The 26,646-nt window shown below is 44.5% G+C and overlaps 1 protein-coding gene across 1 annotated transcript in view; it reads right to left on the bottom strand.

Moving 5' to 3' along the window:
- The window catches only part of LOC115540343 (histone acetyltransferase p300), a 51,173-nt gene that overhangs the window by 10,731 nt on the left and 13,796 nt on the right, over positions 1-26,646 (bottom strand). The window contains exons 3-5 of the mRNA XM_030351523.1: positions 24,242-24,388; positions 6,840-6,977; positions 6,324-6,614 (exon numbers count right to left, since the gene is read on the bottom strand). Coding sequence (XP_030207383.1) covers positions 6,324-6,614; positions 6,840-6,947 — 399 coding nt within the window. The 5' untranslated portion in view covers positions 6,948-6,977; positions 24,242-24,388. The remainder of the gene's footprint in view (positions 1-6,323; positions 6,615-6,839; positions 6,978-24,241; positions 24,389-26,646) is intronic.

A 26,646-nucleotide genomic window follows, 5' to 3' on the forward strand; every position in this document is an offset into this window, starting at 1 on the left:
TTCAAAATGCACCGTCAAAACTGACTTTTGAGAAATGATTTGTGTTGGAGAGTGGCCTCGGTTGGCATAGGCAAACTTCCAACAAATGCATCCAATTATTATATTTTGTATATTTTGAAATATTAAAAAACAGACACCCAACGCACGGGTTTAATAGCAGATTCCGTTTATGTGTGATGTTGTGCCACCTGCTGGTAAGGCGGTGCATTAAGCTTAAGAGCAAATACTGTAGCTGACACAGTGACGTCATGGAATGAGATATCGAAACCAAACTTTTATTCTCTGGGAGGTGCCCAGTGGTGTAGTCTATTTTATTGTAGTGGGTATACTGTGATGATTCCCTCCCAGCCTCGTACAAACCCGTCCCACCGGTACGTGTGTGGCGCTTATGGGGTGTCGCACCACACTCACCAACGGAGGGGTCTACAACCCGCTGATTTAAGAGTAGCCTGTAACGATTATCAACAATCATGGAAAGCTGAGTAGGTTTATCAGTTTTAATAACAGTATGAACAAACGGAACACAAAAATGACAAGTGGTCCTTTGTATATCTATAGTAGCAATAGCACATGCTAAATAAGGACAAAATCTACTCAAAATAATTTAATGAACTGTTTACAACCATGGCTAACCGGTGCATGAGAAGGAGATGACAGGAGACTAATGTTTCACTCTTTCAATTGCTCTAATTTGAGCTCTTACTGTTGTTATCTAACATACCATACAGTAATTGAATTGTGTAAAAGTGTGAAATTACTGCACCTTAAAAATGACCATGAATTAGCTATACTCTCATTTGCATAGTGATTAACATTATGAATTTCAATTGTGTATACCAACTGTATGTTGGCTGACATTTACCGAACTTTTTTTCCCTCCACTCTAACCAAGGATGCCTGTTTTTAAATTCCCTAGCCTGACACCCAGTCCGAAAGGCTGGCCAGGGGTTCTCATCTAAAAGTAACAAGGAGATACAAAGTGGGATTAAAACATTGTCTTCTGTTGACTACTTGTTATGTGGTTTACACATTAATATGGGAGGACTGGAGTGGACACGCACACACACACGCGCGCGCACACACGCGCGCGCGCACACACACGCGAGAAGGAGGGGCTCGGCCCGCCAACTAACGTGCAGAGATGCAGGGGCAGCTTCGCGCTTCGTAACAGAGACATGGCAGAGCCCTAGCGCGCAGGGGGAATTTTATGAATGGTGAATGTAGGAGATAACTTCCCCTGCTAAAAGTATTTTATTGCAGTTATACCCAACCGGTATTTGCGAAAAATAAACACAGAAGTGAAAGATCTGTCACAAGACGATTGATACGTATCCGTGCACATTTTTAAGTGGGTATACGCAAATCCTGGTGCGTTCCTAGTGGGTATACGGCGTATACCTGCGTATCACGTAGACTACACCACTGGAGGTGCCCCCTATGTGTATGGAAAGTTACAGGTTTCTGCTACCTTCTGAAGATTGATAGGTTGATAGAATAATGTTCGATAATTAACAAAGTATATGTTATCAAAAATTGTTGCCAGATTTAAGATCAGACAAGTCTATAGGCCTAGATCATGTGGCCCGCAACACACACACACACACACACACACACACACACACACACACACACACACACACACACACACACACACACACACACACACACACACACACACACACACACACACACACACACACACGCGTTATACTTTTATACTTGTCCAGGAAGTCTTACCCTCTTTCGGCAGCGATCCTCCAAATCAACGGTGGGTCGAGATCAGCTCCACACAGATTAAACTCCACACATCCGCACAGTTTCGTTATAGGACTCTCTTTACCCAGGGGCGGAGCTAGACTTTGTGTACATCCGGGGCTTTGCCTTGAGTGGGTTCTGGGGGTTCTCCCCATATATATATATATATATATATATATTAACTAGATGCCCTACGGCGCAGTCTAGAACGTCAACACTGGCGGCCATCTTACCACAGTAAGCTGCTCAGCCATAACATTGTTGGTAGTGATTCATGTACTTTTTAAACAACCATAACTTGCTCAATTTTCAACCGATTTACAAACGGTTTGGTTCATTACAAACGTTATTAACGTGGTTATGATATTGTACATATTTTAGAACCTTATTCTATTTTTCATTATTCTATCAAAAGTATGCAGTGTAATAACTACATCTCTGACGATTATAACAAACCAAACCGTTTGAAAATTGGTTGAAAATTGAGCAAGTTATGGTTGTTTAAAAAGTACATGAATCACTACCAACACAATGTTATGGGTGAGCAGCTTACTGTGGTAAGATGGCCGCCAGTGGTGACGTTCGACTCCATTGGCCAGCAGCGCGGACGAGGCATCTAGTTAATAGATATATCTATGGTTCTCCCCAGGCCCGGTTCTACGGGGGTGCATAAGCATGCATTGCACCCCCCAAAAAAATGTTTGCACCCTCAATAAAAAAAAAAAAAAGATTTTTTTTTATATAAATATGATAAAAATAATAAAATACTTGCTCACAAAACAAATTGTAATGAAACTTGTGACAATTTCCATTAAATACCGTTGAGATATGAGCATCCAACATCAATCTGACCGCTCAGTGGTGATCTATTTTTGTTGCCGGAAGCAATTTCATTCGTTTATATGATTAAAAAGACAAACAAATCACAATCTATTGTCAATTATTATTATTAACAGTACATTTTACTAGTATAACCGTTGTATAAAGCAATATCACACTCGAGGTCGCAATGTTGTCGGTTTGTCGCTCTATATCAGCGCTGCTGTGATTGGCCGCCGGCTGGCATCGTGTGTCATGCCGGCGTCGTGTGCAAAATGCACGCACCCATATAGTATACTGTATCTATGGTGCGCACGGTAGTGACGTTGAACTTCTTCGGCAGCAACATTTATGTATCCGTTGGATATCCAATACATGTATTAAATGTATTATGTTCATAAGAACCCATATTTATTTTTATTGTATTTATTTACAATCGTGTTAACTTTAAGAGTATTATACTGATTACTTTTGTTCAAAGTTCAAAGTCTGAAGGTGTTCTTTCCTTGTTCAGCTAAAATCTGTTTTATTTGTAAGTGGCAATGTACAATTATTTGTTCTGTCAAATATCCTGCCACAATTTATAAAAAATAAACGTTATTTTTGAATTGCAGTCACATGTTTTTTTTTTTGTGTAGAATTCTGTTCTTTTTTACACCTCACACATCACACATATCAAAAACCTATCTCATATTCAAAGCTATCTAAGATATCAATAAGCTAATGTTGCAGCTGAAATGTTCCAACATGTCAGTAGAACAACGCAGAAGTGCTTGTCTATGGTAGGAAAGGCCTGTGTGTAAAAAAGCGAAGTCTGAACTGAAGCTGGGTAGCTGGTTTTAGTAGGCTTAGTACTGGTGCACCCCCTGTAATCTCAGATGCACCCCAAGGCATTCTGTTCTGGAACCGGGCCTGGTTCTCCCCCAGACATTTTTGAAATTCTAAGATGCGATTTCCTGCATTCTAGTCCATTTTAGGGTGACCTGCCGGACATTGGCAAATCGTAAACCCCTTCTAATTCATAGTCTACATTTTTAGTTGCAAGGCCTGCTAAATACAATACTATTTAATGGAAAGCAACAATAACCACTTAACTATTGACTTCTAGAGATTGTTATGTAAACTACAATGGCAAAATTGAGACTTACTTTGAGTAGATTCAAAGTAGGATTGCAGAGATGGATTGTTCGTTTGTTTGCTTTCTTGTATTTTAGAAGTGGTATTCCCACTGTGCATAGCCAACAATAGGCCCATGATTTTGTAGCAAAGTATTATCCATGCTGTTGCATGTCCTTACCACTAGATGGCAATGAAGAAGCTTAAAAAATATCCGGGCCTTCAGAAGTGAGATTCGGGGTATCAGTCCCGAAAGCCATCCCCCGGCTCCGCGCCTGTCTTTACCTGCTCACTTTTTTTTTAATATAATCTGTGTTTTTAGGGATTCTACTGTAAATCCTTTTGTGCAAGTGACTTGTTTTCTGTGCTCCGTCTCTGCATTAAACAAGGTAACTATGCTCTCTGGGACATGTGGGAGGAGGTCTGCCCTTAGCTTCTTTATTGCACACAGTCTATTTAAAGCTCACTGTGTATCATTTCAACCGACTCTTTTCTTCAAATGACCTATACATATCTGTAGTCCATGCTGATCGATAGTAAATTCAATGTTATCAATGCATGTAAATACTGTACATTTGTATATACAATTGATATATCAAATAAAATATGTTGAAGCGGGCGGACGCCTCTTTGTTTAAAATAATCATACATTGGGCCTCCCTCCCACTCACGCCAACCAGCCGATCGCGCTGCGCTAGTTGGTGTCCAACAGTCGCAGTAACAGTTACACTGATACTGAAGTTTTAAATTCTGAAAGTCTCCCTCCTACTGATGGGGAGGGACGCATTCTGAAGCCTTCAGACGCATTCTGAAGCCTTCGGACTTTACCAGTACGGTTACAACCGTGAAACCACAGCAATAGAGGGAGACCATCCGGCTTAGAGACAGACGAAAAAGTATCCGATTTTATTTTAGAAATGAATGGATAACAGAAGCAATATGTGAATGACAGCGGGCGTGTAATGCGTTGCATGAGTGCTAGATATGGAGGAACAGAACTGTGTGGGAGTTAAGTAAAGCAACAGACACCAATCCCAACCCAAATCCACGGGAACCAATCCTAACCCAGGGCAAAGCAACGCCAAACAATGGGTCTCCATGAGGGAGAGCCGCAATGAGTGTTGGGGAAAGAAGGGGACATGACCGCCGCTGCACTGGGGGTCTGGGGGCTGGCTGGAGGGCGGTTGCTGGGGCGTCTGAGGGGTGTTAGGCAGTGGGAGGGTGTTGGGAGTTCTGCATGACCTGGCCCTGCATGGCGGCCATCCTCCTCCTCATCATCTGCGCCTGCTGCAGCCGCTCCTGCAGCTGCCGCTGCCGCAGCTTGTGCCTGATGTTGAGGCAGAAGGGGACGGGACACTTGTTCTCCTGGCAGTGCTTGGCGTGGTAGCTGATCAGCTGCTTGCACACGGGGCAGCTGCCGTTGGTCTTGCGCTTGCAATTCTTGGTGTGCTGCACCACCCTCTTCGTCTTCTGGCAGGACGGCAGGGAGCAGTTGGCGTTGCGACACTGGCAGGCGTGGACCAGGCACTCGATGCAGCGCTGGATGCTCAGACGCCGGCTCTCCTGGGGGCTCTTGGCGGCCACATCGTCCTGGCGACAGAGAGGGAGAGAGGCCGATAGAAACCATGAGTTAATGTGGGGAAAAGGGGGGTGACTTTCTATTGCAATCTATGAGCCAGGGATGCCAAGTGGGGCTCACTGCGGAGCCAAAGGGGCGGAGCTTGACCCTCCACCTCTCTGGACCTAGTCCAGCTGATTGGCTATAACCTAAACCCCAATCAACCTAGTTATGGTGAGGGTTATGTAAGCTTTACAGGTTATGGTTAGGTTTAGGGGTTAGAGTATCAGTGAATCCACTGTTTCTGATGGAATTCGAACACCATGGTTGACCACCATGGTCTCAATACCGAGAATGCAAAGAACAAACTTGTGGTCTTGGGGAGAACGTACTTGCTCTTCATACTTGGAAAGTAAAGCAACAGACACCAATCCCAACCCAAATCCACGGGAACCAATCCCTACCCATGGCAAAACAACGCCAAACAATGGGTCTCTGTGGAGGTGGGGCAGCGTCTGGCCTGCAGGGGGAGTATGGAGCACCAGGTCTGCTGAGGTGATGGGGTCTGATTGCGGACAGGTGTCTGCAATCAGACCCCATCAGTAAGTGGCTCCAATCCAGCATCACATTGTATGACGTAACTGGACAATTAAGACACACCACTTGTTATGGTATTTTAGTGCTTTCTCTATTTTATATGTATATTAATCTGCAGAAATTATCTGCATACAATTCCCCCCCCCCCCCGACTCATTGGGAGGGGCTCAATCTCAGGCTTTCCAACTTGACCAATATGGTCACAACCTAATGAAATCCCGGTAATAGAGGGAGACCATCCGAGAGACAAAGAAAAAGATATATCCGATTTTATTTTAGCATTTAATGAAATATGTGAACGACAGCGGGCTTATAATGCGTTGCATGAGTGGTAGATATGGAGGACCTTTGTGTGGGTTAAGTAAGGCAAAAGAAACCAGTCCCAACCCCAATCGACAGGAAGCAATCCAAACCCAGAGCGAACAAAAAGCCAAACAAACGGTCCCCATCAGGGAGAGCCAGAATCAGGTGAAGCTACCAGCTGTTCTGCTGGGGGAGGGGCCGCCTGGGCCTGCTGCAACTGGTACTTGGCCGCTCTCTGCTTGATGAAAGCTGCCATGAGAGGGGGGTTGGACTTGAGGATGTTGAGGACTTGCTGCTGCTGCTGGGGTGAGCTGGGAGACCTGAGCGTGCGGAGGAGGTCCTGGAGGCCGTTGGGCGCGATGTTGCCGGGCTGCTGAGGAACCAGCATCCTCTGGGCCTGCTGTGGGGGCTGCTGGCCCGCCGTCTGCCCCACCATGCTGCCTCCGCCGTGGGCCGCCATCATGCCCTGGGCCAAAATAATATTATACACATATAAGTATTTTCAATAGTTTCCATGTCGTGTGACCCAGTGACTCTAAACCAGTATCCAAATGTATTACTATACTGGACACATGCGACTTTCGTTATTGTGTTTTAGTGCTTCCTCTATTTTTTAGGAATATTAATTTGCAGATGAATGCTGCAATTGGCTGGGGGTTGGACTTAAGGATGTTGAGGAGTTGCAACTTGCCCCAGGCATGACCCTGCCCTGCATGATTGCCATCCTCCTTCTCCTCGTCATGGTGGCCCGCTGCTGCTCCATCTTGGGATCCCTGTTGGCCATCTTATGCTCCTCCATGATGTAGCAATGAACACGCAGGTCAACGTCCTGACGGCAGATAAGGAGAGAGGCCGATAGAAACCATGAGTTAGTGTGGGGAAAAAGGGGGAGCAAAAGGGGCGGAGCTTGACCCTCCACCTCTCTGGACCTAGTCCAGCTGATCTGGTTTTAGGTTATAGCCAATCAACCTAGTTATGGTGATGGTTATGGTAAGGTTTACAGGTTAGGTTTAGGTGTTAGAGTATCAGTGAATCCACTGTTACTGATGGAATTCAAACACCATGGTTGACCACCATGGTCTCAATACCGAGAATGCAAAGAACAGACTTTTGCATGCTCGGTGCTCATACTCATACTTGGAAGAATGGTCCAAGGTCAAGATCACGCAGAACGATGTTGACAGCTCGAGCAAACGTTCTTGGTTGTAGTCATGGTTGTAGTCATTACTCCTAGACGCAACTATGCTTCTGTCTTTCTTCTGCAGTTTATTTTTTTTGCTCCCGTAATCCATAACAGAGACAATCAAAAACCCACACACATACACTGGTTTAATGGTAGATGCTGTTTATGTGTTATTCTATGCAACCTGCACAGCCAAACTGTTTGAGGTTCAATTTTCTGTAAACAGCTGTAAACAATACCAATCCGGAATATGAATAATTAATATAGTTGCAAGCAACGATAACCGGGTCCGACAATATGGCGACCATGGTGGCCATGGCCTAATGAATTCATCATAGTAAACATCGTTTGATTTAGATAGGTATGATACAATTGAATATTGTTACGTATTTTAAGAATCTAAGCTTCCCTCACTTGTCCACTAGGAAGTAGGACCAAACATATAAGCTGCGTTACCCTCACATAGCCAAAAGGGGAGCATGACGTTATTGAAGGCTGCTCCCTCTTCACCTTTAATTAAGTGAAGAAGCCGAAGCCATAACGTCACCCCGGCCACGCCCACTAGGCCACGCCCACTGCATAGGCCACACCCACTTGACGTCCTGTACGGAGGACGTCGAGTGAACGCCCCAGAGATTTTTCAGCGACACCCGCGAGGGGACATGGGCCTTTGCCCATGTCCCGTAGTAGCCAGAGTTATTATCTCTCACTCGTGTTAGATACAATTCCCTCCGTATAGCTTCAGTTACCATACCGAAACATGCCGACGACTTTATAATAAATGAAGTGAGTTAAAGCAACCCGGGATTGGACAACTTTCTTCGAGAATATGCAACAGATGGTGACCACCGACGTTTGGAAGAAGTCCCGAGAATCCCGGCGGGCGCGACGCTAAAACAACTTCCACAGGCCACACACGTCTGAGGTAAGTAGAACTCATTGTCTTAAAGATTTAATCTGCAATAGGATTGGTTATAAGAACAATTAGGTGTAAATTTGTTTTAGCCACCGACCGATTGTACTGCTCCAGAGGCTTAGCATAACAACACGTGTAGATCAACGGTTGCAAGGAACACTGAAGGCCCAACCTCCCCCTTTCTTCACACTTGAGTTGTTTTTAGTACTCGTCGTTAACGATCATTCTTGGTACTGGTTGAGAGGTGAAGCCCTCCACTATCGGTCTCTGTATAGATCGGGCCAAAATAGTATATTAACGAGTTATCTTTCACTTCTCCGCTGAGGCCGGCACGATCTGTGTTCCTAAGCAGTAGCACCATAGCGGACGTTCGGAGTGCATACTATCTTATCTGCCGATCCGCTAAATGCCACCCTAGACTGCATGTTTCATTTTACATTCAAGTCTGTTGGTATTTTGTTATTAAAGACGATGAATTATTAAAGGTAAAAGACCCTCCAGGCCCCCTACACACGTGTAACCCCCCCCCCCACCCTTTGTCCCAGTCTTCCAGGTCCGGTAGTCAGACCCCCCCCCCCCCCCCCCCCACCCTTTGTCCCAAGTCCGATCGTCAGATCCCCCCCTCCCCACCCTTTGTCCCTGCAAACGTTCTCTTCCCCTACCCTTCCTTATTCATATTGCTTAGAGAAGGCAACTCGCCTCTCTATTGTTAGTTAAATTGCCCCTTGCCCCCTCAAACCCTCAAACCCTCACACCTAGCCATGTGTTGGAACCAGGATGTAAATTTAGCCTTTGCAACCTGTGTTTGTGTGCATTGATCTTAATATTCTCTCTCTCTCTCTTCAGGAAATAGCAGTATATGCAGTAACGAATGCCTAACACTCAGACATTATGTTTTTCAAGGTTGCTGGGCCGTTCTGTCTGTTTTCATGCGTTTTGTGTATCAAAACAGGAGTGCAATAGACACGGGTTGTGTCATGCACAATGATATTAGAGAACCAGGATGGTTCAAATAGACACAGGGTTCAACTGCTAAAACAATATGTTTAATTAATAAATGATGCACATGGTTTTAACCGGTGCACAAGGCGGGAGTTAGCTCAACTGCTGTAATTCAATTACAATAACATTTGTTTCAACCGATAACTTCTGAATTTTTCTTTTAGGTTCAGTTTTTGTTTTGTTTATAGAATATCACCATATATTTAATACCAAGATGTGCATAATTGTTGTAAGTTTGGATGACTCTTTATTCTACCTAGTTTAGACGGTTTTGATTGACACCTGGTGAATCTTGAGCTCAAGATTCACCAGGTGTCAGACGTAGGATTGTGGCACTTCCTGGGAGCCCCCGAGCCACACGTCGACTGCACCAGGTGTCAAGACGTAGGATTGTTGCACTCCTTGAGGAGCCTCCGAGCCACGCGTTAATCGACTAATCGTTCCTGCAGAGTTCTGAGGTGGTAACGGTGGAGCTCAATGGGAGGCTCCGGGAGAGTACAATCGCGGGCTCACACGGGGAGTGGTGGCGGTGGGGCTCATGGGGAGGCCCCGGGAGAGTTGTCATTCGCGGGCTCACACGGGGAGAAATCGGGTGGGTCAGTAAGTCAGAAGGTTGAATTAATGTATCGATTTGATGTTGACCAACAAAAAACTAGATAATTATAATAATAAATACTGTTCATGTAATGGTATAGTTAGGTCTGGGACCTGCGTAGCTAAAAAAACTGTTTTGGAAATAGTAATGAACGTGTCCGGGACATGTATAGCTATAAAATAAGTAAAGATAAAACTGGGTTTTACTTTACTTCACTTTGCTAAGACATATTCACGTTTGATGTGGTATGCAGAAAGTGGCGCAATAGGATGTTGTGCAGAGAATAAGGCGTATTCACGTTTGATGTGGTATGCGATGTACATAGGAGTGAATCATAGTGTGGACAACATCAAATGCGAGCAATAGGTAGAATAAATGAAGATTAGGTCATCCAATATACATAGTTAGTGTAGGACAATCGGGTAGTATGATGAAGGTAAATGTTATTATGAGATACGGTTAACACAGAAGTGATATTGAACATGCAAATTTTAACATTGTTATTTCCCTTTTACATCTTTTTGGTTATAGCAACTTGGTTACACTACGGTGTTGTTAGCTTTGGTTGTCATTCAATGCACATGGCTGAAGCAATGCGCAAGGAGGGATGTAGTGTGAAATTAAACCAAAGTAGATACTGTAAAACAATTAAAACTAGAACTGCAAGCAGTTATGCAGGTGTCCAAGAAGTGTGCATTTCGCCGGCACAACGCGACAAGAAATGTGCGTTTCGCCGGCACAACGCGAAGCATGTGTTCAAAACGCTACCCTGAACCTGTGGATACAAAGGATTTGACTGTGGTAGGAGTAGCGAGAAGTCAGTGTAGCGTTTTCGCGGCGAAATTTTGTAGAAGATATACAATTTCCTCGTTTATTGCGCCCCCTAATGGCGAAATTTTCCGAGATTTTTATCGTACGACATTAAGGTTAGCACCAACATGTGTGCACAATTTGGACTCGTTCCGATGTGTAATTTTGAATTTTTTGGATTTTTGATTTTCCACGTCTAATTTAGCTCATAAACCAATATTCAAAACGCTACCGTTTCGTCGTCAAAGGTCGGATCAAAAAAGTGTTTCATGCATTCTTTTGGTGTAGGTCACGCGACAAGAAATGTGCGTTTCGCCGGCACAACGCGAAGCATGTGTTCAAAACGCTACCCTGAACCTGTGGATACAAAGGATTTGACTGTGGTAGGAGTAGCGAGAAGTCAGTGTAGCGTTTTCGCGGCGAAATTTTGTAGAAGATATACAATTTCCTCGTTTATTGCGCCCCCTAATGGCGAAATTTTCCGAGATTTTTATCGTACGACATTAAGGTTAGCACCAAAATGTGTGCACAATTTGGACTCGTTCCGATGTGTAATTTTGAATTTTTTGGATTTTTGATTTTCCACGTCTAATTTAGCTCATAAACCAATATTCAAAACGCTACCGTTTCGTCGTCAAAGGTCGGATCAAAAAAGTGTTTCATGCATTCTTTTGGTGTAGGTCTGAAGATGTCGTGTGCAAAGTTTTGTGTCGATTGGTCAAGAAATGTGGGAGGAGTAGCGAAAAAACATTTTTGCGGTTTTCGCGATTTAGCGAAAAATATTCATAGACGCAAATGGGCGTGGCCTAGGCCAAAAGATGCAGCAGACTCCAGTGCATCTGTGTGTACAAGTTTTTGGACTCTGGGAGGTTCGGTGTGGGAGTTATAGCCCCAAACGCGTATTCCTTGGTATAGCGCCACCTAGTGACCGGCGTGTCTGGATTTTGTTATCTGAGTAGCGGTGCCGATTCTGGATCTAGTCATGCAATTGGCGCGTGTGCGCCATTTACGGTTTGGGCTGTGGTTCCACTTTCACGGGGAGGTAGTATAACTAGAACTGCAAGCAGTTATGCAGGGGTCCAAGAAGTGTGCATTTCGCCGGCACAACGCGACAAGAAATGTGCGTTTCGCCGGCAGAACGCGAAGCAAGTATTCAAATCGCTACCCTGAACCTGTGGATATAAAGGTTTTGACTGTGGGAGCTTCGGTGTGGGAGTTATAGCCTAAAACTCGTTTTCAGAACATTCCATTGGCCAAATAGGAGATAGACAATGTCGTCGTTTTTTGGCGCCGCCCTGTGGCGACATTTTCCAAAGACAATTTTCCTTTGCCAAATAACTCCCGCCCACATTAATAATTCTTGCCCATATTTTCTATATAGACTCGGGTTTGCCCCTTGATGGTTCCCTTATAGTTTGAATAACATTCCTCTGGCCAAATAGAAGATATACAATTTCCTCGTTTATTGCGCCCCCTAATGGCGAAAAATTCAGTTTTTTTTATTCAACGCCATTAAGGGTAACACTGACATGCGTCTAAAATTTGGGCTTGATCCGATGTCTAATTTTGGTATTTTTTGAATTTTTGCGTTTCGGCGTAAAACGTAGCTAATAAACCAATGTTCAAAACGCTACCGTTTCGTCGTCGAGGGTCGGATCAAAAAAGTGTTCGAGCATTCTTTGCGTGTGCGTCTGAAGATGCCGTGTGCAAAGTTTGGTGTCGATTGGTCAAGAAATGTGGGAGGAGTAGGGAAAAAACGGTTTTGCGGTTTTTGCGATTTTGCGAAAAAAAATTATAGACGCAAATGGGCGTGGCCTATGCCAAAAGATGCAGCAGACTCCAGTGCATATGTGCGTACAAGTTTTTGACTGTGGGAGGTTCGGTGTGGGAGTTATAGCCCCAAACGCGTATTCCTTGGTATAGCGCCACCTAGTGGCCGGCATGTCTGGATTTTGTCGTCTGCGTAGTCCCCACGGATCTGGATCTAGTCATGCAATTGGCGTGTCGGCACCATTTACGGTTTGGGCTGTGGGCACACTTTTAGGGAGGTAAGTATAATAATAATAAACACTACAAAAACAATAGGGATCCAACCTGTTGGCTTGGACCCCTAACTAGAACTGCAAGCAGTTATGCAGGGGTCCAAGAAGTGTGCATTTCGCCGGCACAACGCGACAAGAAATGTGCGTTTCGCCGGCACGACGCGAAGCATGTGTTCAAAACGCTACCCTGAACCTGTGGATACAAAGGATTTGACTGTGGTAGGAGTAGCGAGAAGTCAGTGTAGCGTTTTCGCGGCGAAATTTTGTAGAAGATATACAATTTCCTCGTTTATTGCGCCCCCTAATGGCGAAATATTCCGAAATTTTTATCGAACGTCAATAAGGTTAGCTCCAACATGTGTGTAGAATTTGGACTCGATCCGATGTCTAATTTTGGATTTTTTTGGATTTTTAATTTTCCACGTCTAATTTAGCTAATAAACCAATATTCAAAACGCTACCGTTTCGACGTCAAAGGTCGCATCAAAAAAGTGTTTCGTGCATTCTTTGCGTGTGCGTCTGAAGATGTCGTGTGCAAAGTTTGGTGTCGATTGGTCAAGAAATGTGGGAGGAGTAGGGAAAAAACTGTTTTGCGGTTTTCGCGATTTTGCGAAAAAAAATTATAGACGCAAATGGGCGTGGCCTATGCCAAAAGATGCAGCAGACTCCAGTGAATATGTGGGTACAAGTTTTTGACTGTGGGAGGTTCGGTGTGGGAGTTATAGCCCCAAACGCGTATTCTTTGGTATAGCGCCACCTAGGGGCCGGCGTGTCTGGATTTTGTTATCTGAGTAGCGGTGCCGATTCTGGATCAAGTCATGCAATTGGCGCGTGTGCACCATTTACGGTTTGGGCTGTAGTATCACTTTCAAGGGGGGAAGAATAACTAGAACTGCAAGCAGTTATGCAGGGGTCCAAGAAGTGTGCATTTCGCCGGCACAACGCGACAAGAAATGTGCGTTTCGCCGGCACAACGCGAAGCAAGTATTCAAAATGCTACCGTGAACAACATGTGGATATAAAGGTTTTGACTGTGGGAGCTTCGGTGTGGGAGTTATAGCCTAAAACGCGTTTTCAGAACATTCCATGGCCCAATAGGAGATAGACAATGTCGTCGTTTTTTGTGGATATAAAGGTTTTGACTGTGGGAGCTTCGGTGTGGGAGTTATAGCCTAAAACGCGTTTTCAGAACATTCCATGGCCCAATAGGAGATAGACAATGTCGTCGTTTTTTGGTGCCGCCCTGTGGCGAAATTTTCCAAAGAGAATTATCCTTTGCCAAATAACTCCCGCCCACATTAATAATTCTTGGCCATATTTTCTATATAGACTCGGGTTTGCCCCTTGATGGTTTCCCTTGAGTTTGAAGAACATTCCTTTGGCCAATTAGAAGATATACAATTTCCTCGTTTATAGCGCCCCCTTAGGGCGTAATTTTCCGAATTTTTATTCGAACGTCGTTAAGGGTGGCGCTAACATGTGTGTTAAATTTGGACTCGATCCGATGTGTAATTTTGGTTTTTTTTGGATTTTGGATTTTTCACGTCTAATTTAGCTAATAAACAAATATTAAAAACGATACCGTTTCGTCGTCAAAGGTCGCATCAAAAAAGTGTTTCATGCATTCTTTGCGTGTGCGTCTGAAGATGTAGTGTGCAAAGTTTGGTGTCGATTGGTCTAGAAATGTGGGATGAGTAGGGAAAAAACATTTTTGCGGTTTTCGCGATTTTGCGAAAAAAAATTATAGACGCAAATGGGCGTGGCCTATGCCAAAAGATGCAGCAGACTCCAGTGAAGCTGTGTGTACAAGGTTTTGAATGTGGGAGGTTCGGTGTGGGAGTTATAGCCCCAAACGCGTATTCCTTGGTATAGCGCCACCTAGTGACCGGCGTGTCTGGATTTTGTCGTCTGCGTAGTCCGAAGAGATCTGGATCTAGTCATGTAATTGGCGTGTGTGCACCATTTACGGTTTGGGCTGTGGTACCACTTTTAGGGGGGTAAGTATAATAACTAGAACTGCAAGCAGTTATGCAGGGGTCCAAGAAGTGTGCATTTCGCCGGCACAACGCGACAAGAAATGTGCATTTCGCCGGCACAACGCGAAGGAAGTATTAAAAACGCTACCGTGAACAACATGTGGATGTAAAGGTTTTGACTGTGGGAGCTTCGGTGTGGGAGTTATAGCCTAAAACGCGTTTTCAGAACATTCCATTGGCCAAATAGGAGATAGACAATGTCGTCGTTTTTTGGCGCCGCCCTGTGGCGAAATTTTCCAAAGACAATTTTCCTTTGCCAAATAACTCCCGCCCATACAAATAATTCTTGGCCATATTTTCTATATAGACTCGGGTTTGCCCCTTGATGGTTTCCCTTGAGTTTGAAGAACATTCCTTTGGCCAATTAGAAGATATACAATTTCCTCGTTTATTGCGCCCCCTAATGGCGAAATTTTCCGAAATTTTTATCGAACGTCATTAAGGTTAGCACCAACATGTGTGTAGAATTTGGACTCGATCCGATGTCTAATTTTGTATTTTTTTGGATTTTTAATTTTCCACGTCTAATTTAGCTAATAAACCAATATTCAAAACGCTACCGTTTCGTTATCGAAAGACGGATCAAAAAAGTGTTTCAAGCATTCTTTGCGTGTGCGTCTGAAGATGTCGTGTGCAAAGTTTGGTGTCGATTGGTCAAGAAATGTGGGAGGACTAGGGAAAAAACAGTTTTGCGGTTTTCGCGATTTTGCGAAAAAAAAATCCAGACGCAAATGGGCGTGGCCTATGCCAAAAGATGCAGCAGACTCCAGTGAATATGTGTGTACAAGGTTTTGAATGTGGGAGGTTCGGTGTGGGAGTTATAGCCCCAAACGCGTATTCCTTGGTATAGCGCCACCTAGCGGCCGGCGTGTCTGGATTTTGTCGTCTGCCTAGAACTCAGGGACCTGGATCTATTCATGCAATTGGCGTGTCGTCACCATTTACGGTTTGGGCTGTGGGCCCACTTCTAGGGGGGAATAATAATAATAATAAAAAAAATCCTTACAAAAACAATAGGGATCCAACCTGTTGGCTTGGACCCCTAATAATAATAATCCTTACAAAAACAATAGGGATCCAACCTGTTGGCTTGGACCCCTAACTAGAACTGCAAGCAGTTATGCAGGGGTCCAAGAAGTGTGCATTTCGCCGGCACAACGCGACAAGAAATGTGCGTTTTGCCGGCACAACGTGAAGCATGTGTTCGAAACGCTACCCTGAACCTGTGGATACAAAGGATTTGACTGTGGTAGGAGTAGCAAGAAGTCAGGGTAGCGTTTTCGCGGCGAAATTTTGTAGAAGATATACAATTTCCTCGTTTATTGCGCCCCCTAATGGCGAATTTTTCCGAAATTTTTATCGAACGACATTAAGATTAACACCAACATGTGTGTAAAATTTGGACTCGATCCGATGTCTAATTTTGGATTTCTTTGGATTTTTGATATTCCACGTCTAATTCAGCTAATAAACCAATATTCAAAACGCTACCGTTTCGTCGTCGAAGGACGGATCAAAAAAGTGTTTCATGCATTCTTTGCGTGTGCGTCTGACGATGTTGTGTGCAAAGTTTGGTGTTGATCGGGCGAGAAATGTGGGAGGAGTAGGGAAAAAACAGTTTTACGGTTTTCGCGATTTTGCGAAAAAAAATTCTAGACGCAAATGGGCGTGGCCTAGGCCAAAAGATGCAGCAGACTCCAGTGCATCTGTGTGTACAAGTTTTTGAATGTGGGAGTTTCGGTGTGGGAGTTATAGCCCCAAACGCGTATTCCTTGGTATAGCGCCACCTAGTGGCCGGCGTGTCTGGTTTTTGTCGTCTGCCGTCACCTCACGGACCTGGATCTAGTCATGTAATTGGCGTGTGTGCACCATTTACGGTTTGGGCTGTAGTACCACTTTTAGCTGCTGGAATAATAAGAAAAATCCTTACAAAAACAATAGGGATCCAACCTGTTGGCTTGGACCCCTAATAATAGGAAGAAAAATCCTTACAAAAACAATAGGGATCCAACCTGTTGGCTTGGACCCCTAACTAGAACTGCAAGCAGTTATGCAGGGGTCCAAGAAGTGTGCATTTCGCCGGCACAACGCGACAAGAAATGTGCATTTCGCCGGCACAACGCGAAGCAAGTATTCAAAACGCTACCGTGAACAACATGTGGATATAAAGGTTTTGACTGTGGGAGCTTCGGTGTGGGAGTTATAGCCTAAAACGCGTTTTCAGAACATTCCATTGGCCAAATAGGAGATAGACAATGTCGTCGTTTTTTGGCGCCGCCCTGTGGCGAAATTTTCCAAAGACAATTTTCCTTTGCCAAATAACTCCCGCCCACATTAATAATTCTTGGCCATATTTTCTATATAGGCTCGGGTTTGCCCCTTGATGGTTTCCCTTGAGTTTGAAGAACATTCCTTTGGCCAATTAGAAGATATACAATTTCCTCGTTTATTGCGCCCCCTGAGGGCGTAATTTTCCGAATTTTTTATCGAACGCCGTTAAGGTTAGCACCAACATGTGTGTACAATTTGGACTCGTTCCGATGTCTAATTTTGGATTTCTTTGGATTTTTGATTTTCCACATCAAATTAAGCTCATAAACCAATATTCAAAATGCTACCGTTTCGTCGTCAAAGGTCGCATCAAAAAAGTGTTTCGTGCATTCTTTGCGTGTGCGTCTGAAGATGTCGTGTGCAAAGTTTGGTGTCAATTGGTCAAGAAATGTGGGAGGAGTAGCGAAAATACAGTTTTGCGGTTTTCGCGATTTTGCGAAAAAAAATTCTAGACGCAAATGGGCGTGGCCTATGCCAAAAGATGCAGCAGACTCCAGTGAATATGTGGGTACAAGTTTTTGACTGTGGGAGGTTCGGTGTGGGAGTTATAGCCCCAAACGCGTTTTCCCTTGGTATAGCGCCACCTAGTGTTCGGCGTGTCTGGATTTTGTCGTCTGCTTAGAACTCAGGGACCTGGATCTAGTCATGCAATTGGCGTGTCGGCACCATTTACGGTTTGGGCTGTGGGCACACTTTTAGGATTAGCACGTCGGAATAATAATAATAATCCTTACAAAAACAATAGGGATCCAACCTGTTGGCTTGGACCCCTAATAATCCTTACAAAAACAATAGGGATCCAACCTGTTGGCTTGGACCCCTAAAAATCCTTACAAAAACAATAGGGATCCAACCTGTTGGCTTGGACCCCTAATTAGAATTCATGGAAATATGTTTTTGAACAACTAACTGCTGTACATGAGTGTGTATTTCTGCAATAGAAGCAAAAAGTTCCAGAACCAGATGCAGACACACCCGGAGCCTACAAACTACCACCGCCGAGCAAGGACTAACAGTCACATGAGGAGATCAAATAACAGCAGGATTTGAATCGCACCGGATGGGTTGGTGGCCAGGGCGCTGGTATGATTACAATCCCTCAGGTTAGAATTGGCAGAGAACTCCGGCATTAATGACCCTTTCACTGGATGGATGGAGAATATGTCTGGGAGGTGGAAAGGCAGAATCCAGTAAGTGCCCGTCGCGGGAATAAATGCAGAGACCGTGTTAATTGTCACCGGCTGCCGTTGTATTCCCTGCGCACGAGGGCTACTGCATCTGCTGATCACCACAGCAGTGGGCACTACAGAAGTGCCAAGTGCCATTCAGGCTTACATTACCTGAGGGGCCCGACCCTATCCAGCTGTAATATGTAGAATAGTCAACACCTATACTATTCTAGTAGAATCGACTGTATTTAAGATAATCAATATCCCGGATTTACTTGAATAACACATTTTAAAACAACCATACCAGACTATGTTTATTATTTGGTAGTATTGCTTGGTTGCGAGTGCAACCCGTTATTTCTGAATCGCTGCATTGATAATGGTACTGTTGATCTTTGAGACGGTTGTTTACAGGCCACCTGTTGCTGACACGACGACGACGGAGAACCTGTTTGGAGGCTCCCATGATGTAGGAGTAACCTCTCTGAGTTGAGCCCTTGACAAGGAGGGACGAGTCTTGGGTTCATGAACTACAGGCCCGACGGCGACAGAATCCATGCCCAAACCACCCACATGCAACAGCGAACCAATGCACGAAGATCACCTGAACCACCCGAATCCATGCTAGGCTATCAATAATCTTGAATTTTTTAAAATTGTATTATGACTACCAATTTTTACTTTACTTTTGCACATGATGAAAATTGTATGACCTTGTAGCACATGACCAAAAGTATTAGCTCAGGATTTCTATGAATAGTTTTGTTTGTGTGCTGTTTGGCCATGTGATTGTATGATAACAAGATTTATGTTCATTGTAGTATTGTTAAATAATGACCTGTATTTCTAATGAGACCCACAATGTGAATACCGTTTCAGTGTTATGGGGACGCGTAGTGGTTTTTTCTCTCTTCAAGAGTTGTTTCCACTCCGGTTGATGGTGTTGATGATTGATCCTAATTTGACTATATTTTCGGTGTGGTAAATGGTGTTTATGATTTAAAATATTATTGTATGGTCATCTAAGATGACCAAGGAGGGATTGTTACGTATTTTAAGAATCTAAGCTTCCCTCACTTGTCCACTAGGAAGTAGGACCAAACATATAAGCTGCGTTACCCTCACATAGCCACAAGGGGAGCATGACGTTATTGAAGGCTGCTCCCTCTTCACCTTTAATTAAGTGAAGAAGCCGAAGCCATAACGTCACCCCGGCCACGCCCACTAGGCCACGCCCACTGCATAGGCCACACCCACTTGACGTCCTGTACGGAGGACGTCGAGTGAACGCCCCAGAGTTTTTCAGCGACACCCGCGAAGGGACATGGGCCTTTGCCCATGTCCCGTAGTAGCCAGAGTTATTATCTCTCACACGTGTTCTACCAATTCCTAGAATTCCCTCCTATAGCTTCACTTACCATGCCGAAACATGTCGACGACTTTATAATAAATGGAGAGTTAAAGCAACCCGGGATTGGACAACTTTCTTCGAGAATATGCAACAATATGTATGCCTTATAACTGGTTTACCGGAAGTAAACATGTCAATCATAGTAATCATCAACAATGTTTCTAAAGTTTCTACAGTTTCAAAATGCACCGTCAAAACTGACTTTTGAGAAATGATTTGTGTTGGAGAGTGGCCTCGGTTGGCATAGGCAAACTTCCAACAAATGCATCCAATTATTATATTTTGTATATTTTGAAATATTAAAAAACAGACACCCAACGCACGGGTTTAATAGCAGATTCCGTTTATGTGTGATGTTGTGCCACCTGCTGGTAAGGCGGTGCATTAAGCTTAAGAGCAAATACTGTAGCTGACACAGTGACGTCATGGAATGAGTTTCTGCTACCTTCTGAAGATTGATAGGTTGATAGAATAATGTTCGATAATTAACAAAGTATGTGTTATCAAAAATTGTTGCCAGATTTAAAAGGCACCCAGTGCAACTTTCGAGGCTTAAAAATAAACATTCAATTTCTAGTCTTTTTTACACGTAGTAAGTTTCAATAACTCCATACCATTACATACCGACATTCAAGCAGCAAAGATGAGACGTCGTTGTGTGGTGAGAACTGATAGAAAATCGATAACAACAACAATGCCGCCATTTTCTTTATTCTTTGCAACCTACAATAAATAAAGCAGGCTTCCAGTCAATGGAAAAATGGCTTCTCCCCACCGGCGATTGTTGTTGTTTACGATTTTCTATCAGTTCTCACCACACAGCGACGTCTCATCTTTGCTCCTTGAATGTCGATATGTAATGGTATGGAGTTATTGAAACTTACTACGTGTAAAAAAGACTAGAAATTGAATGTTTATTTTTCATTGAATGTTCACATAAAGTTGCACTGGGTGCCTTTAAGATCAGACAAGTCTATAGGCCTAGATCATGTGGCCCGCAACACACACACACACACACACACACACACACACACACACACACACACACACACACACACACACACACACACACACACACACACACACACACACACACACACACACACACACACACACACACACACACACACACACACACACACACACACACACCCGCGTTATACTTTTATACTTGTCCAGGAAGTCTTACCCTCTTTCGGCAGCTCCAAATCAACGCTGGGTCGAGATCAGCTCCACACAGATTAAACTCCACACATCCGCACAGCTTCGTTATAGGACTCTCTTTACCCAGGGGCGGAGCTAGACTTTGTGTACATCCGGGGCTTTGCCTTGAGTGGGTTCTGGGGGTTCTCCCCATATATATATATATTAACTAGATGCCCTACGGCGCAGTCTAGAACGTCAACACTGGCGGCCATCTTACCACAGTAAGCTGCTCAGCCATAACATTGTTGGTAGTCATTCATGTACTTTTTAAACAACCATAACTTGCTCAATTTTCAACCGATTTACAAACGGTTTGGTTTATTACAAACGTTATTAACGTGGTTATGACATTGTACATATTTTAGAACCTTATTATATTTTTCATTATTCTATCAAAAGTATGCAGTGTAATAACTACATCTCTGACGATTATAACAAACCAAACCGTTTGAAAATTGGTTGAAAATTGAGCAAGTTATGGTTGTTTAAAAAGTACATGAATCACTACCAACACAATGTTATGGGTGAGCAGCTTACTGTGGTAAGATGGCCGCCAGTGGTGACGTTCGACTCCATTGGCCAGCAGCGCGGACGAGGCATCTAGTTAATAGATATATCTATGGTTCTCCCCCAGACATTTTTGAAATTCTAAGATGCGATTTCCTGCATTCTAGTCCATTTTAGGGTGACCTGCCGGACATTGGCAAATCGTAAACCCCTTCTAATTCATAGTCTACATTTTTAGTTGCAAGGCCTGCTAAATACAATACTATTTAATGGAAAGCAACAATAACCACTTAACTATTGACTTCTAGAGATTGTTATGTAAACTACAATGGCAAAATTGAGACTTACTTTGAGTAGTTTCAAAGTAGGATTGCAGAGATGGATTGTTCGTTTGTTTGCTTTCTTGTATTTTAGAAGTGGTATTCCCACTGTGCATAGCCAACAATAGGCCCATGATTTTGTAGCAAAGTATTATCCATGCTGTTGCATGTCCTTACCACTAGATGGCAATGAAGAAGCTTAAAAAATATCCGGGCCTTCAGAAGTGAGATTCGGGGTATCAGTCCCGAAAGCCATCCCCCGGCTCCGCGCCTGTCTTTACCTGCTCACTTTTTTTTTAATATAATCTGTGTTTTTAGGGATTCTACTGTAAATCCTTTTGTGCAAGTGACTTGTTTTCTGTGCTCCGTCTCTGCATTAAACAAGGTAACTATATGCTCTCTGGGACATGTGGGAGGAGGTCTGCCCTTAGCTTCTTTATTGCACACAGTCTATTTAAAGCTCACTGTGTATCATTTCAACCGACTCTTTTCTTCAAATGACCTGTACATATCTGTAGTCCATGCTGATCGATAGTAAATTCAATGTTATCAATACATTGAAATACTGTACATTTGTATATACAATTGATATCAAATAAAATATGTTGAAGCAGGCGGGCGCCTCTTTGTTTAAAATAATCATACATTGGGCCTCCCTCCCACTCACGCCAACCAGCCGATCGTGCTGCGCTAGTTGGTGTCCAACAGTCGCAGTAACAGTTACACTGATACTGAAGTTTTAAATTCTGAAAGTCTCCTACTGATGGGGAGGGACTCATTCTGAAGCCTTCGGATTTAACAGTACGGTTACAACCTAGTGAAACCACCGCAATAGAGGGAGACCATCCGGCTTAGAGACAGACAAAAAAGTATCCGATTTTATTTTAGAAATGAATGGATAACAGAAGCAATATGTGAATGACAGCGGGCGTGTAATGCGTTGCATGAGTGGTAGATATGGAGGGAAAGAACTGTGTGGGAGTGAAGTAAAGCAACAGACACCAATCCCAACCCAAATCCACGGGAACCAATCCTAACACAGGGCAAAACAACGCCAAACAATGGGTCTTGGGGAAAGACCCATTGTGTGTTGGGGAAAGAAGGGGACACGAGCGCCGCTGCACTGGGGGTCTGGGGGCTGGCTGGAGGGCGGTTGCTGGGGCGTCTGAGGGGTGTTAGGCTGCGGGAGGGTGTTGGGAGTTCTGCATGACCCGGCCCTGCATGGCGGCCATCCTCCACCTCAGCAACCGTGCCTGCCGCAGCCGGTGCTGCAGCTGCTGCTGCTGCCGCAGCTTGTGCTTGATGTTGAGGCAGAAGGGGACGGGACACTTGTTCTCCTGGCAGTGCTTGGCGTGGTAGCAGCACAGGGCGATCAGCTGCTTGCACACGGGGCAGCCGCTGTTGGTCTTGTGCTTGCAGACCTTGGTGTGCTGCACCACCCTCTTCATCTTCTGGCAGGACGGCAGCGAGCAGTTGGCGTTGCGACACTGGCAGGCGTGCACCAGGTCCTCGATGCAGCGCTGGATGCTCAGACGCCGGCTCTCCTGGGGGCTCTTGGCGGCCACATCGTCACTATTGGCCATCTTGTGCTCCTCCATGATCGAGCAGTAAACACGCAGGTCAACGTTCTGACGACAGAGAGGGAGAGAGGCCGATAGAAACCATGATAATTAATTAATGTGTGTTAATGTGGGGAAAAGGGGGGTGACTTTCTATTGACCCTCCACCTCTCTGGACCTAGTCCAGCTGATTGGGTTTTAGGTTATTCCCAATCAACCTATTTATGGTGAGGGTTATGGTAAGGTTTACAGGTTACGGTTAGGTTTAGGGGTTAGAGTATCAGTGAATCCACTGTTTCTGATGGAATTCGAACACCATGGTTGACCACCATGGTCTCAATACCGAGAATGCAAAGAACAGACTTGTGGTCTTGGGGAGAACGTAGTTGCTGTTCATACTTGTAAGAAGGAACTTGCGAGGTCACGAGCACGCAGAACGATGTTGACAGTTTGAGAAGATGTTTTTGCTGGTATTGCGCACAGCACAGAGTCTTGGTTGTAGTCATTACTCCTAGACGCAACTATGCTTCTGTCTTTCTTCAAAAGTTCGTTTTTTTGACACACACACACACACACACACACACACACACACACACACACACACACACGATGTTGTGCCATCTGCTGGTAAAGTGATGCATTACGCTTAAGAGTAATTACTGTAACTGACAGACTTCATGGAATGAGATATCGAAACCAACCTGTTATTGTTTGGGAGGTGCCCTCTATGTGAATGGAAAGTTTCAGGTTTCTGCTACCTTCTGAAGCTTTGATAGGTTGATAGAATAATGTTCGATGATTTACATATAGGTTATCAAACACCGTTGCCAGATTTCAGAGCAGAGAAGTCTATAGATCATGTGGCCCGCATTTTGACTTTAGTTGATTCTGAGAACATTATTTAAGTTTTTCCGAAAATATCTGAGCCCTGACGAGGAAACTAACCAAAAAAAATTAACATACGCTCACAAACGTTATACTATTATACTTGTCCGGGAAGCCTTACCCTCTTACGGCAGCGATCCTCCAAATCAACGGTGGTCCAGATCAGCTCCACACAGATTAAACTCCACACATCCGCACACACTTTCGTTATAGGATGGGTGGGCGGGGCTGCTCTAGCAAAGTGATGCAAACGTGTTTTAGGTCCTACCTGTCAAATAAAAGGAATTGCCCGATTATATTAGACATTAATATAAAACTATTTACAAACTCTTCCCCACAACCCAAAGTGGATCCTCAATGTGTTAAACAGCAGGACAGACCCAGTTTGCACCAACCCATTTATAAAAATGCATTCTGGATTAAATCTAGTTTAGCTCCAGCAGCAGGCATGGCCTCCGGTGAGGGTCATATGTACCTGCAAGCAGGTACGTGTGTGGCCTGAAGAGTCTGCAGAGGCACTCAAGGACTGTTTCAACACCACTGATTGGAATAAGTTTAAGCAGGCTGCCTGCCACCCACAATGACTCCACTGACCTCCAGGAATACAGTGACACTGCCTTCATCACCAATTACATTGAGGATGTAACAGAACTGAAGACCATCACCGTGTGGACCAATCAGAAGCCGTGGCTGACAGAGGAAGTCAAGTGTACAGGCTCCTGCAGGCTCGGAACGCTGCCTTCACAGCAGGAGAAGTGGAGGGCCCGAGAACAGCTAGGGCCAACCTGTCTCGCAGCAGCAGGGAGGCAAAGAGGCAGTACTCCAAGAAGATTTCCCCCCGCTTCAACAACAGCGGAGACACACGGAGCCTGTGGCAGGGGCTACAGATCAGACTACAAGCCCCCACGCGGACCTGTGATAGCACCATCTCTCTGCTGAACGAGCTGAACTCCTTCTTCGCTCGGTTCGCTCGCACAGAACACCACTCCTTTACAAAAGTCCCCTCCCCCTCCTGATGACCTGGTGTTGACGCTGTCCCCAGACAGTGTGAGGAGATCATCTCGCAGGATCAATGGTCGTAAAGCCACTGGTCATGATAACATCCCTGGTCGTGTGTTGAGGGACTGTGCGAGGGAACTCACAGATTCAAAGCCAGCACCATCATCCCGATGAAATCGACTCCCTCCTGTTTCAATGACTACCGTCCGGTGGCACTCACTCCCATCTCAATGAAGTGCTTCGAACGGCTGGTCATGCAACACGAAGCAGGCACATAAATACACTCTCCCTGAATGGCCTGATTGCGAGCAGGTGCCCGCAATCAGACCCAAACAACCCAGTGTGCTTCCAACATGCCCATACTCCACCTGCAGGCCAGACGCCACACGTCCCCCCACATAGCTAGGGAGTATTTTAAATTGAAGGGTTTTTGGATAGAGGTTTAACAGACCTCTGATATGTTTACATTGCTGGATACAATTCCAGGCCTACACTACGAGAGCAAAGTCAAACGTTTCGTTTTTTTGTGAAGGGGAAGTATCAATAAATGGTGACAAGTCTCTCCTCCCCCCCTCCCTGTACCCCTTCCAGTTTGCATATCGGTCAAAACGGTCGACCGATGACGCCATCTCCACTGCCTTCCACGCAGCTCTCACACACCTGGACACAAAAGACCCCTATGTTAGAATGCTGTTCATCGATTTTAGCTCAGCATTCTACACCATCATCCCCCAACAACTTATTCACAAATAAGGCTGAACACCTCACGGTTCAACTGGCTGTTGGACTTCCTGACTGGAAGACCACAGGCTGTTAGGGTCGGCAGAAACACATCCAGCACCATCACACTGAATACGGGGCATCCCCAAGGTTGTGTACTAAGCCCCCTCCACTTCAACCTGCTGACCCACGACTGCACTCCATCACAAAACTTCCAACCTGTTTGTGAAGTTCGCGGGTGACACAACTGTGGTGGGTCTCATCCGCAACGTGGATGAATCACACCACAGGCGCGAGGTGGAAGAAGATAAAAGGGAGTGTAGTAGACTAGAGGAAAAAGCGCACCCAGCATGCTCCTCTGACCATTGACGGTGCTGCAGTCAGTGAAGAGGGTGAGCAGCACCAGGTTTCTTGGTGTGCACGTCACAGAAGACCTTTCCTGGACCACCAACATCGCATCGCTAGCCAAGAAGGCTCAACAGCGCCTTTACTTTCTCAGGAAACTGAGGAGAGCTAAAGCCCCGCCCCTATGGGGTCAGAACAGTCTCATTAATAATGAATGCACAGAGAAGGATTCACAAATGTGTTTTCTGATTTATATATAAATTACTCTCTTCTCAGAAATACATTTCAATGCACACATAAATGGATATCGGTATGTATAAATGTAAAATAAATCCATAAACAAAAATAAGTTTCACAAACACATTTCTGGTCCATACACAAATGTACCTTGTTTTAAATAAATGTAATATAAATCCATAAATATATTAATTTAAAAAATATTTGCAATTTTCATCACAATGT

The sequence above is a fragment of the Gadus morhua genome, chromosome 3, assembly GCF_902167405.1.
Source record: "Gadus morhua chromosome 3, gadMor3.0, whole genome shotgun sequence".
Lineage (NCBI taxonomy): Eukaryota > Metazoa > Chordata > Actinopteri > Gadiformes > Gadidae > Gadus > Gadus morhua.